Raw genomic sequence first — 15,296 nt, forward strand, 5'->3', positions numbered from 1 at the left:
GTGTGTCCAGTACCAGAGCTGCAGCTTGACTCTCCTCCCGTCCAGAAGGATGGTGGTCGTCTTGTAGTCAATTCCTGAAACAAAACAACCAAACAACAAATGCATGAGTCTCCTGTTATTAAAGGAAAAACTATAAAAACAATTTCAGGTTACATTTCCTGCTGGGAAGACTCAAATAACCAAACTGCCTCTTGTTGACTGAAGTTACCAGCATTATGCGGAGTGTAACCACAGATCCTCTGGCTGTGAGTAAACTATCTGATGTATGACACTGTTGAGGCGTCCTTATCGATCGTGCAGGAAATGACATGATACATTCTGTTCATAGGAGAGTTCAATGCCTGGGAGGTGTCCTACCCTGAGGTAATGGCGTGTGCTGATGTTGATGCTGATGATGATGCGTTTGTGTTATGTATTTTGTGTTGTAATATATATACATACATATATACATATTCTACCCATCGAGTACCCGACCCAGTGCAAGACTCTGCTGCCAGCTCCCGCAGCTACCCACCCGTCCACCAGCCAAAAGCCCCATGATGGCACAAAACATGTCTCTGATGACACCAAATGACGTGTTTCACCCGTCGGACTTTGCACATGGCATGGACAGGGAGTTCCTGGTGCTGCCTGCACAAGGGCCGCCTTAGCACTCTTTATCTGCACACACTCTCCGCATATTGTGGTGACACAGACCTGGTTGAAAATCGGTGAAGTATCCCCGTATGTTCTAACTTGAGTAAAGAACTGACGTTTATCTGAAGCTTCATGAACCTGCTCCAGAACTGAACTCAAACATGAAGCCACAACATGAACGACCTTCATGCACTGTGAGCAAGTTTCATATTTTAGTCACTGTTTATAGTTTTGAATGCAAAATCTCTTATGTAACGTTGGCTGAACAGCGACTGGTGTTCACGCTCCTGTTACATGGTGTAAGAGAAATCATTTGTTATCCCTTCTTCTCACTTTAAAGAGGTTTCACAGGGATTAGAACCGGCAACCTCTCAGCCTCCATCCATACGTCCTCCTCTGACAGCAGATTAAGAAAATCCACCGCTGGAGGCTTCAAGATGGCCACGGATTTACTTCAGAGTTCCAGAGATTTGTACCAACGCCCGCCAGCTTTACACACACACACACACACACACACACACACACACACTTATTAGCTGCTAATATCAGGCTGCTGTCACATGAGTCCCCGGCGGGAACAAAAAGCAGTGAGCGGCTCGTCTCTTTTATAACAGTAATTATCAGGAGCTGTCTGCAAGTGACGACGCTCCAACTGTGATGCTTCAACAATGGCTGCCAAAACACACACGCAGAGAACACACACACAGACCTGAAAGGACCCATTAACATGAGTTACAGTAGGAGACGCTGCCAGTCACATAGAGTGTTTACCTGTGTGCACTTAAACCAGCAAAACCAGTTCACTTTGAAAGTCTTTTCACACCAAACGCAAATAATTAAATCAAATAAACTGCATGTCATTTTAAAAGTTTGAATCATATCTTCTGTAATTTGCAGTGCAGGTACGGCTCAGTGTCGGGTGTTGGCGCTGCTGCTGCGTTAGCTCGTGCTAACAAGGCTGACTCTCCTAGAAGAGAGCAGCTCCACTGACAGCGGCAACACAAGGTTCGCTGATCCGGCAATGAGCCTGGATGGTCCGAGATCAGACTCTTGGCACAAAACGGCGTCTGGGCTTTTCTGAGGTGCGTCCAAAAGTTGGTTTGTTTGTTGTAGATTTTTACAAGTCACAAAGAACAAAGCAGGCATGACTTCTTGCACGATCCATATCTTGGTCAATTAAGTTGTTAGTTTGGAGGTTGTTGTTGTTGTTTCCCATAGTGAAGGGGATTTTGAAAGTATTAGTATAAAGTATACTTCAAGTACTGATTGTAAAAATAGTAATTCTGCAGAATAATCCTCCTTCACCGCCCGCATTCCACCATCAGCCTCACTGATACCATCCACAAGTGGTTCACATCCTACCTCACTGGGCGAACTGAGTATGTTGCACTGGGAGAGGCAAAATCACAAGTTCCTTATGTCACCCGTGGTGTCCCTCAAGGCACGGTGCTAGGTCCTACCCTCTTCACTCTCTATATGCTCCCCCTCGGCTGTGTTATCAGCAGGCATGGCATATCATTCATCAGTCATTATCTTCTTACCCAACAGTGCTCATTTTTCCGGTTTAGCACTAGCTGCACCAGTCAGTGTTGTAAAGAATAACCACAGTGATCTCTTGACATGACTGCTGACAGGACGAAACAGGCTTCATTGTCACAGTTGAGCTCTGAGAACATTTCCATTTACGAGGTTGCGAATGCCTCAACAGGGGGGCGTTCATATATAATCTTCTTGTGAACAAAGTAAATACAACCACATTTAAATGCAACTGTTGCTGCTTCCATACAGCTAACTGTAGCTCACCTGTTTGCCTGTTGCCAAACAGCAACACCAAGCACTTAGCCCAGCTAGAGCCACATCACTAGCATTAGCTAATTGGTTATTAGAGCGACTGGCTACAGAGCATCGTCATCACCTATATAAATATTCAGAGTCAACATTTTTTGCATATAGTGAGCATAATTACAGAAACACGTGCTTTTTTAACGTTGTGTCGACTGGTCTCACACAGACGGCAGCACCAAAAACACAAAAAACAGCTTTTTGACAAGTAAGGGATGATAAAGCTGGTGAAGCAAAGCAAAGTGATTAAACGTCCGCATGAGCACAAATCAAGTCATGTGGAGATCCCCCGTTCAAACAAAGAATAATGATAATTACTGGTTTATAATTATTGATGTGACGTAATGTTGCAGCTGGTGAAGGTGGAGCATCAATAATTTAAATCTAAGTCTATGTACAAGTACATTTAAATTGTACTGAAGTACAGTACTTGAGTAAATGCAGAGCGACGGAGACCTGAGGTGGATCAGAGAGAGAAGAGAGGAGGAAGACAAGATGTGATATAATGTAAGAGTTATTCTGGGAGGAAAACCAACACACACACACACACACACACACCAGTCCAACCTACACACATATGTTCGGGTTATTACACACACACACACACACACACACACACACACACACTCCCTCTGGTATGCTGCATGATACATGAAGCATCTTGGGAAAGTGGTGTTACATAAGAGGTTGGAAACAGTGAGGTTTGTAGATGGACGTCAACACAGTGAAACATTACAGACTGCTGATGTGTGTGTGTGTGTGTGTGTGTGTGTGTGTGTGGATGCTGATGATGCTTACAGTGTTAACTGGACCATTACAGCTGTTTTAAATACAACTGTGCATTATTAAAACACAGGTTTTATTCTATTTAAGGGAACCTATTTTGCTGATGCTCCATTTGGTGCCTACATAACAAACCACCAGTACGAGACAAACCCGTCAACATGGCGGTTATTTGAACCCTGCTGCAACGCGACGTTATAGTGTACAAATATGAGGCCAAATGTAGCAATAATCAACTTTATTTATTTACTTAATTATTGATACATGAAGACGTGATTGACCTTATACGTAACGAGATTTGACCCTGACCATAACCGCCTCTCTTTTAATCTAACACTTAGCATTTTCTTTCCAATGAAATAGTGAAGGGGGTGATTGTGTAGTGACGTGTAGGTATGGTGGGAGAGTCATGTTGCTGCTCCAGCTGCAGCTATAGACCCTTTTACTGTTGATGATATGATGTTTGTTGGTGGGCAGGGCTTAGCTGGAGGCAGAAAAGTTCTCCACAGACATTAGCTAGCGCTAGCTAACAAGTTGTGTTGTCTTGTTTTAGACAATGGAGGAAGATGATGTGAGTGGTGCGTTCAGAAATACTCATTCAGAGTGTGGGAGCGCACTCTGACACAAACTGGACCGTTCATAAATTGGGAGCACTGTCTGAATGTAGCGTTGGGTTATCCAGAGCAGCGCACTCTCAGAGTGGCAGAGCGCACTCTGGACACTCTGTCTGTGGAGACGGAGCAGCAGAGCGCCGAGCGGAGTGAATGTGTGATTAACTTAACCGTTGGTTCATTCATGTAGAAATATAACGCTGCGTTTCTTCCACCAACAGGGCTCTCATTTTAGTGTAGAGCGTCAGACTGAATTTACCAACGCACCATGTCAGGTCACTCACTCTCCGGGACCGCCAGTGTTACTTGAATAAGTAAACACTGACCAACGGGACCAGACTGGCCGACCCGTATGCTCTCACTCAGTGGATGGATGATGTCACAGGAAGCCAATCTTACAAAGGAGGACCACACTTGTTTGTTTTGCTATGGAAGCTAACGTTAGCTAATGTGCTAAAAAGTTAGCGTTCCAGAGAAATCCAGTCTTCCTCTTAATCCCTCCCCAGTTTCTGATGAGGTGGACATGATAACCCTTAATACACATAACCTTATTCATCCCTACAACAGGAAACACTTTTTCCCTAACCTGATATGAAGTGTGCGCTGCACATGTGAGCATTTTTGATGATGGCCTCCGTCCAGTCCTTTGGTCTTATCACATTTAACCATAGTTGTCTTTGTTTTTGTTGACGGGCAGTGGCGGCTGGTTTTGAGCCATGACTCCTTCTATTCTGGCTCCATTAACACAACAAGACAAACACATTTTAAGACTCCTATGGAGCCTACAGCCCTGTGGGGGAGAGGCAGCTGCACCTCCAGCTGATAACATGACATCATTGTGATGTCAGCCCTAGAAGGTCTATACTGACTCTCGACAATGCTGCAGATCTGGGTAATTTCACAACCAGGAAGTTCAATTATTTTGGCTTTACGCACCACTCAGCAACTTGCTGCAGAGCTGCAGAGCTAATAGATTCTGTTCTCTTTATACATCCATGGCCTCTGCACTGTCTTTACAGCCAGAGAACAACTGTAACAGAGAAAAGCCGCACTTTGTAATGTGAAAAATCCCCAATAAGAACTTCTAAACACAACCAGACGTGTTCCAGCAGGAATATGATCTGAAATCAGGGAGAAATTAACAACACTAGCAACTAAGATTACACATTTCCCTGACGTTAGCATGTAGCTACATGTAGCAGTGTATGTAAAAAGGCACAGCAGGAAGAAGCCTGAGGTTTTTGCTCACAGGGATTGCCTGTGAGGCAAATTGTGATTTGTGATATTGGGCTTTATAAATAAAATTGATTGATTGATTGATTGATTGATTGATTGATTGAATGTTACGTACCCACATACATTTAACTCATTATTTAAAACTTTAGCCACATTAAATATGAACTTCTGACATTATAACATTTCATATATATATATATATATATATGAAAGAAAATAAAAAAGCATCAGTTTTCCTCTAAATCAGTGAGTATAACTATGCACCAAGTTAAATGCTGAGATTTGATAACACAATAAAACAGCTCAATAAAAGTGTGATGGGGTGAGTTATTAGAGAGTTATTAGATTTTTAGCCACTCCAGCTAGTTTGCATTTATCCTTTAAGGGGACTCTGGCTCTCTGGGGAGACGTGTTGGGTTTTGATGGGTTTCCTGAACCAGCCAGTGACAACACGGTTTCCCCAACTTCAGGCTGTTTGGCTCAGCCGATGGAAAACCAGAGCGGTGAAGTCTAAATGTCTGCCATTTCTGGGTCACCTCCTTTAATAGGAGGTACGACGGGAGACGGAGGCATAGCTGTGGCCGGCTTCCTCCCTGTTGGGGGAGTTTTGCAGGGAAAATGCGGGACATCTGCAGGATCCACTGGATCAGTATCAACAACTGTGGAGGCCGCAGGCAGGCGTCCCCGGTGGGGGCTTCACTCTGCAGCCAAGTCCAGAGAGGAGCTGCTATTACTGGCTGCGGTGCCAGAAACCACACGGGGAAGCCTTGATTAGAGAACACACTGACGCAAGCTCACAAAAATGCACACAAACACCCTCTCCGTTTATTTTATATGTTTTATGTGGCGTTGATAATTACTCACACATAAAGAATTGCTTGTTTACAATTAGTTTTTAACGCCCATGAACGCCTCTTTCCTTTCGTAACATCTTTTTGAGTGTTGTGTAACTTCACAAAAACACTTCAGCAAACAGTCCAAGCTTTGAAAATCCCTGAGAGTCGAGCCTCAGGGAGACTCTACGAATATGTGTGTGTGTGTGTGTGTGTGCGGCTTGGTGGGGGTATAATGATGAAGAAAGTGGAGATGCTGTTGGTGCTGCCAGGAGAGGCTGACTCACTCCTCTGGATGTGTGATCCCACTCATACAGATCGGGGTGACCTTGTCGGCTCGCACATGAAAAATACAGAGATGTGATGTTGCTTTTTATTTTTTTAACCATCAAACATTTCAGCTCTGTTTTTGGACGACACGACGCAGCACATGCTCACCTCTAACTGTTCTCTGTGTGAACATATAATTGTTAGGACGAGTTATTCATTGACTGTGGGGCAGAAGTTGGTTTTTATGTCATTAGTTCTGCAGGTATGAGGTCAGAAGGTCGTAAACCAAAGCACTGGATACATTAAAATGCTGATCTCATGATGGCGCTAAATGAAAAGTCAGAGGATCACCAAAGTCATAACGGTTCATCCTGAGGGGAACATGAAGAACATTTAATCAAAATCCATCCAGCTGTTGTTGAGGTGTTTAACTCTGAAATGAAGTGGTGGACCAACCAACCAAAGGCTTTAGAGGAACATTTACAACACATTTTAACCAAATTTCCAGAAAATGATACCTGTTGCATGAATATAATATATAAAAAGAGCTGGTGGAGCTTATTCTCAAGTCTGTCTAGAAGAGGACACAATGAGATGAGGTGATTTAAGAGCTCTAGCTCATGATGGAAATATGACAATAGGACCGGGCAACAAAACGATAGTCGTAGTTTTCTTCGATATAAATTAACCAATGTTTGACAAATGTTTGATATAATTAAGCCACAGTTAAGATAATTACTGGCAATGTATTTTTAAGAAATCATTTTCTCTTTGTAGATGAGGCTTTCAGCTATAGCATGTTCTCTGGGTGCAGCCTACTTTATTGCGACGCACCAATGAACATTTTGCAATTTGACGTATTTTCATTATCGATGACGTAGATGAATCGGCCCGCCCCTTACCACCATGTTTCTACAGCAGCCCAGAACTGTCAGCCACCATGTGTCAGAGAAACACTGATTTGTGATGTGAAACTGCTTTATTAAGTGTTTTCAGCGGCTTTAATCACCTGGTCTGTCTTGTCGGCGAAGATTCTCAGTCATCCAGGTCATGGTAATCGTAAGTGATATATCGTAGGCAACTGGACTCGCTTGCGTTTCTTGAAGACACTTCGCCTCTCATCCAAGAGGCTTCTTCAGTGTGAAGTTGTCTGGGAGCCCAGGCAACTTCATACCCATTCACCCACGGTCCCACCTGACCCTAACGACTCACATGATGGCCAGGTGGGTCAACGACTCACATTGTGACCTTAACGACTCTGAAACGAAAGGCTAGTTCACATTACACAATTTTTACTCTGATTTTGCGTCGCGGAGACTATGGTAATCTTTTGAGTGTTCATACCTGGCGACGTGTGTTTCTGTCATCGGGAGTCTCGCCAACTGCGTTACGACCTGTGTGTGTACACCACAAGATTTCTCCTCCGAGCCCTCGCCGACAGAGCCCCAGATAACGCGGTGACGTCACCAAACTTGGAGACGACACATCGTAAAGGCATGGATATTCTTCCCAGTGTTGAATCAGATCTGCTTCCAGGGCCTGGGTCAAAACACAACGCACTCCACGTGATCCTGTGGACGCCACCATTGTTGTTGTTGCTTGCCGGCTTGTCAGTGTTGCCAGATCTTGGGAGAGAAACAAGCAACCAGGGCTATGGAAACAAGCCCAATAGAGGCAATGGATATATATAGAGGAAGGTGACGTTTAGAGAGCAAGCCCAAATAAGAAACTCCACTTTACAAACAAGCCCAAAAAACTGCAGCCCGCGACTACCAATATTTGTAAGCGACTTTACAAAAAACAAGCCCAAAGTCGCGGCTAATAAGCGGACCTGGCAACCCTGCAGCTTGTCCTCCTCACATTTCTTCCGTCCTCCTGCGTGCTGACGTGGGACGTATCCTGCCTCTCATTGGCTGATGCTCTTTGTCAGTCGTGTCAGACTTCTCCAGTTTTCTAGCATGCCAGATATTCAGTCCCAGTCGCAGACGAGGGGGCGACTTGCTCATAGGCTTGTTCACACGAGGACTCGTCGTGGCAGACTATCTGCCGACTCATCTCCGACCCAAGGTGGCTCTTAAGATTCTCTGCGACGTCAAAATCGCGATGAAAATCGTGAAATGCGAACTAGGCTTAAGAGCTCACATTTGACCCCTACGCCTCTGTAAGGGTTCACACTCACACAGGGTTTAAAGCCTGCAACTGCACCGAACCAGTCCTTTAGAACTGAAGAAGCTTCTTAGATGAGAGGCAAAACGTCTTCAAGAAACACAAGCAAGTCCAGTTGCCAACAATATAGCACTCATAATCACCTGGTCTGTTTACTTCAGAGAGGAGGAACCAGCTCCTGGTTCAAACCTCCTGAACAATGAACACTGATGGAATCCTAACTGGGAGCTCACGTTATGGCACATGGGAGAAGTTTCAGCTGGGTGCAGTCCTCTCCACTAGATGTCACTAAATCCTACACACTGTTCCTTTAACATTTATTGTGATCATTATCAATATCTGATATGAACCTTTTTATCATGACAACATTTTTGGCCTTATCGCCCAGACATAATTAGTACCATAACCTTTATAAACACAGTCTGCTGTTTACAACAGAATACAGTAGAGACAATGCTCACTCCTTATATATGTGTGCTCAGGCGTCCAGTATGAGTCAGTCTCCTCGATCCCTCTGATGTTACTCCACCTCTGTCCTCCCTGACCTCTGACCTCCTCTGTGCTGATGGTTATGTCAGCAGTCTGAAGCACTGAGGCTTTTCTCTGTTGTCACACTGAAGTCGCTCCGGATGCTGCTGTCAGCTGAACGCCTGAAATATTAAAAGCTGCAGCAGGAGAGCTTCATGTTCATGTGAGGATCCAGTTGTCTTTTCAGAGTCAGAGTCACAAAGTGAAGCAGAGACATTAGCTCTGAAAACAAAAAGCTCTGCTGCTGTATTAGTACGCATACAGAGTGTTTCACTGTAAAATAAATCTGAAGTTTCCTGTCAGTTAAAATGTTGAAATCACTTGAAATTCGACTTGAAAACAAAACACACCTACAAAAAGATGCTTGGCTCTGTCCCAGAACAACAGGTTGTAAATGCTTCAGCCATGACATCAGATTAATAAATGTGATCAATAAATGTATAAAGTCACAGTCATCAACCTCACAGTTACATCATGTGTAAAGCTGCAGATCGTCGGCTCGTCCTGGACGCCCTCCTGCAGAGTGAGAGTGAGTCATGAGCAGCTGCTGCCAGCGTTTATTAATACACCACACACACACACACACACACACACACACACACACACACACACACACACACATGCGCAGTGTTGTGTTTATATTGGTTCACATTGAATTTTTATGATTTTTTTGCACCAGTGTGATGAAGTACTAAAGTAAATAAAACATTCACTTTTAGGAATTATTGTTTTTTTCATGATTTACATCTGAAGCATAAAAATATAATCACTGAGACATTTTACAGCTGTGTTATTTTGTTGGATTAATCAGGTACAAACGAGGTATTTACTTGGTCTCTTTTCACTTTTAGTGATGTTGTTTACATTGTTTATGTTTTGTAGACAATGTCAAGAGCGCCCCTTTCATCTGCCTTCACTGTATCAGCCATTAGAGCATGAGATCAACACGTGCTGTATGCATACGCAGATTTCAGAGACCGGCAGCGTTGAAAAATGTCTTTGCAGCTCTACACGCTAACGGCTACTCGCCTTAAAAGCAGTCCACTGCTGTGTTTTGGTACAGCTGGTTTTAATGGCTGATGTAAACCATACCCGAGTACACATGAACATTTTCCGAGTACACATGAACTGTATCCGAGTACACATGAACTGTACCTAAGTACACGCAAACTGTATCCGAGTCCACACGAACTGTACCTAAGTACACGCGAACTGTATCCGACTCCACACGAACTGTATCCAAGTACACATGAACTGTACCCGAGTACACACGAACTGTACCTAAGTACGCGAACTGTATCCGAGTCCACACGAACTGTATCCAAGTACACATGAACTGTACCCGAGTACACACGAACTGTACCCTAGTACACACAAACTGTTCCTAAGTACACACGAACTGTACCCAAGTACACACGAACTGTATCCGAGTCCACACGAACTGTATCCGAGTCCACACGAACTGTATCCAAGTACACATGAACTGTACCCGAGTACACACGAACTGTACCCTAGTACACACGAACTGTACCTAAGTACACGCGAACTGTATCCGAGTCCACACGAACTGTATCCAAGTACACATGAACTGTACCCAAGTACACACGAACTGTACCCGAGTACACACGAACTGTACCCCAGTACACACGAACTGTATCCGAGTACACACGAACTGTATCCGAGTACACACAAACTGTACCCTAGTACACACGAACTGTACCTAAGTACACGTGAACTGTATCCGAGTCCACACGAACTGTATCCAAGTACACATGAACTGTACCCGAGTACACACGAACTGTATCCGAGTACACACGAACTGTACCCCAGTACACACGAACTGTACCCAAGTACACACGAACTGTACCCAAGTACACACGAACTGTACCCGAGTACACACGAACTGTACCCAAGTACACACGAACTGTATCCGAGTACACACGAACTGTATCCTTGTACACACGAACTGTACCCAAGTACACACGAACTGTACCCAAGTACACACGAACTGTACCCGAGTACACACGAACTGTACCCAAGTACACACGAACTGTATCCGAGTACACACGAACTGTATCCTTGTACACACGAACTGTACCCGTGTACACACGAACTGTACCCCAGTACACACGAACTGTACCCAAGTACACACGAACTGTATCCGAGTACACACGAACTGTACCCGAGTACACACGAACTGTACCCAAGTACACACGAACTGTACCGAGTACACACGAACTGTACCCGAGTACACTGTTTTATTATCTGTGAGTCTGAACACAGTCTTCATTAAGGTTTTCTCAGTCAAAGAGAAACTCTCCTCCTCCTGCCTGTGTGGTACTGATGTTATTACAACAGGATATTTATCTTTGATAACAGATGTGCTGCTTGGTTGGGAAGCTGTGGCACTCGTGCGTAGAGTGTCAAACACATGGCACTCATGGAAGTTAGGCCCATGTTGGTAGAGAGATATTTCATCATACTGCTGGTGTTTCTAGTCTTACTTGATTTATCATTTTACCGACGTCACATGCAGCACTGATGTCATGTTTCTACATGATGTGAAGACACGCTTCAAACCATTTCTTCCTCTCCACCATGAGTCCTTGTTGTTGTTAGTTTCCAGCAGCACTGATGATTGAGTTGACATCATTGTTTTGCAACTGTCAAAAAACATACCAACATTGATAAAAAGAATTCACTGGCCACTTTATTAGGTACACCCTGCTGGTACCAGGTTGGACCCCCTTTGTAATTCTTGGTGACAAGGTGCAAGGTGCTGGAAACATTCCTCAGAGATGTTGGTCCATGTTGACATGATGACATCACACAGTTGTTGCAGATTTGTCAGCTGCACATCCATGATGAGAATCTCCGGTTCCAGCACATCCCAAAGGTGCTCTATTGGACTGAGATCTGGTGACTGTGGAGGCCATTGGAGCACAGTCAACTCATTGTCATGTTTGAGATGATGTGAGCTTTGTGACATGGAGCGTTATCCTGCTGGAAGTAGCCATCAGAAGATGGGTACACTGTGGTCATAAAGGGATGGACACGCTCAGCAACAATACTCAGGTAGGCTGTGGTGTTTAAACCATGCTCAGTTGGTACTAAGAAAAACAATTATATTTCAAGTATTTTTGTAAACTGTTTTCTTACAGGGTGCAGTGCTGGAGAACAAACATCTGGGAAACACTGTGTCAACAACACTCTATTATATTCTGTGGAACCTATAAAGTAATTATGTCCAGTTATAATACAAGATTAAACATGTGGGGGTAAAGAAAGGTAATAGTTTTGTTTACCAGAACTGAACCCCCAAAGGTCCCAGTATTTACAAGAATAAATAATAAATAGAGAACAAGTTATTCCTCCTTTCCTCTAAAATAACCAGTTGTTGCTCTCTTGTTCTTCTGTATTTTTGTTCTCTGCACCTATGTTTCGGTTGCAGAAGGAACTGATGAAGATCTTATAATTCATACAACACAAACTGTAAATCACAGACTGAATTATAAAATTTAATAAAATGTATCATGGTAGATTTTATCCATAACATCAACCTGAACCTGCTGTTAAATAATCAAGAAGTACCTGACATCATTGACGCCTCATGTCAGCCAAAGTTTGTCTTACAAACTATTGAAATGTAAATTTAACGGATACAGAGGGGCACTGACAACGAACACTACCAACCCTGCAAACCTACAACCGTCTCCTACTGGCCAGGAAGTCAGACACATCACTTCCATCCTGGAGAACACTTTGAATCTTCCTGCGTCTGACGAGACAAAATCATTTAATACTCTACCATGAAAATATAAAAAGCAGTTTCACCGTGATAACTGCAGTCTGAAGCAAAGCTGGTAACTAACAGGTCACTACTTTCATGTTGTTGGTAAAGGTCAGGAACACCTTCTTCAGTGTACTTTTTAATGACTGAGTTTCACTCTCTCCACCAAACTCAACAACTCCTAACAGCAGACAATCACCACTCCTTTAATTCTGTCCATCAAACATCAGTGACGGACGTTAATCTACGAATAATTTCTTGTGATTCGGCTCATTCTTGTTTGAACGTCCTGATTTCTTTATAATTGGTGAAACAGTTTCAGACTGAGTGACGCTGCAGGACGACAGCAGGCAGATCAACTGCAGATCAACAGACTCTGCTGACAGAAGTGAAGATGTTTTCCCACAGCTGCTGAGACGACGTGCACAGACACGCCGGAGAAATCAACATCTGCCAACATTAGACCTCATTCAGCCGTAACATAGTACACACTGTGCAGAGTCTGCAGTAACAGCTCAACACGTCAGTTTTTTTCCTTTAAGCCCCCCTCCAGAAACATTTCAGAGTATAATCATACGAGTATCTGGTTTAACATGATTTTCCTCCATAAAAAAAACAGAATGACCGCTTCCTGTTTGTATGCCTCTGCAGACCAATCAAGTTCCAGTTAAAGTTTACATCCATGTCAATCTACAGTCATATGTTGTTATGACAGTTAACAATGCCTCAAATATGGATGATGCTGCAAAACCAAAAACATGTTTTGTGAGGTCGCAGTGACCTTGACCTTTGACCGCCAAAATCTGATAAATTCATTGTAGAGTTCAAGTCAACATTTGTGCCAAATTTGAGGAAATGTCCTCAAGGTGATCTTGACGATATTGCTTTCACACAAGGTCACAGTGGCCTTGACCTATGACCACTAAAATCCAATCAGGTTATCCTTGAGTCTGAGTGGACGCTTGCGCCAGATTTGAAGAAATCCCCTCGGGGGGTTCTGTGGGTATTGCGTTCAAGAGAATGAGACTGACGTAAGGTCACAGTGACCTTTGACCACCAAACCTAATCTGTTCATCACTGAGTCCAAGCGGACATTTGTGCCAAATTTCAGGAAATTCCCTCAAGGTCTTCTGTAGGTATTGCATTCAAAAGAATGAGACTGACGTAAGGTCACAGTGACCCTTGACCGCCAAACCTAATCTGTTCATCACTGAGTCCAAGTGGACGTTTGTGCCAAATTTGAAGAAATCCCCTTGGGGGGATCTTGAGATATCGCGTTCAGGAGAATGGGATGGACGGACAACCCAAAACCATAATTCCTCTGGCCATGACTATCGCCAGCCAAGAGGCATAAAAACTCTGAGAGGGGTCTGGAAGCAGATCTACTCTTTCTCCCTTATTGAAAAATTCTGGATTTGGCCCCGCGGTACCCTACAACGTAGGCTGACATGCACCTGCCCAGAAATATAACTACACCTCGCAGCAATGCAGACCTCCTGTCTGTCTCTGTAAGCTGAAACCATTTCCCTCAGCGGAAACAAAGCTTTTATTTACTTTAATTTCACAGATAAGAAACAACAAATTGTGAAGACAATAATGCCTCCACAAAAATAGCATTTTAAGTCCTGTGTGTGATTTATCCTGACTTCATATGAGCAGAGGAAAAGTCTGCTAGCTGCTAGGCTAATTCATACAATGTAAAATGCCATAAGCTTGTGCTAATAACGTTAGCATGCTGTATTTGTGGGGAAAATGTGTCCAGATAAAGACAAGTGCTTTGTCTGTGAATGCTGCGAGTTATAGTGAAGCTGATTTGTGTTTGAAACTGTCTCTATTAAGCCATTTTTAATGCGTGTTTACTGTGTGTTCAATGTGTGTTTAATGTGTGTTTTGAATCAACTAAACTTTACAGCATTTCATAGAAACTCCATCACCAACCAGTGTTTTGGAGGTGTAACTGCAGAGTTGTTCTCAAACTGGGGCCTGGGGTTCTCTGGCGTCCCCCCAGGGATAAGGCCTTTCAAGTACCCATGATTACACAGTTCTTACCCGAAATATCACAAGCTTGTTTTAACTTTAGTTACTTTAGTCCAGTGGTTCCCAACCTCAGGGTCAGGGCCCTGCAAAGGGTCACCAGATACATGTGAGATGATGAATCAATCAAACATCAATACTATATTTTAATTAATTAGCTTGTCATATGGTTTCCCTCTTGGATGTAGAGGAGGAGAAGTATAAAAGAGCAGAAAATTATACTATGTATTGGAAGCAGTGGCATTCCCGTGGTTTTGAGGATCTGGTTGAGCGAGGACATTTTTACAGATAAGAAGTTGTATTATGTCAAAGTTCTACAATATAGCTGATAACATAATTATAAACTATCTCAAATGTCCACTGGAAAGCCACAAGGCTTCACAACTTTATGAAGTAACTAACTCCCTCCTGTGTGATAATGTCTCGTAGTGTGAAACTGATTTGGCAAAGGGACCTCGAGGGAGAAACTGATGGTGACAGATTGTCTAACATTGTGTCAGGATATGGTGAATATGTGGAAGAAGCCAGGGGAAAGCTCACACAATATAAGGTACTGCATAGATATGA

At 43.4% G+C, this 15,296-nt stretch overlaps 1 protein-coding gene across 1 annotated transcript in view; it reads right to left on the reverse strand.

Moving 5' to 3' along the window:
* rab40b (RAB40B, member RAS oncogene family) overlaps positions 1-15,296 on the reverse strand; it is a 29,219-nt gene that overhangs the window by 12,744 nt on the left and 1,179 nt on the right. Inside the window, exon 2 of the mRNA XM_049562824.1 lies at positions 14-74. Coding sequence (XP_049418781.1) covers positions 14-74 — 61 coding nt within the window. The remainder of the gene's footprint in view (positions 1-13; positions 75-15,296) is intronic.

Source organism: Epinephelus fuscoguttatus, linkage group LG20 (assembly GCF_011397635.1).
Source record: "Epinephelus fuscoguttatus linkage group LG20, E.fuscoguttatus.final_Chr_v1".
In the NCBI taxonomy this organism is placed as follows: domain Eukaryota; kingdom Metazoa; phylum Chordata; class Actinopteri; order Perciformes; family Serranidae; genus Epinephelus; species Epinephelus fuscoguttatus.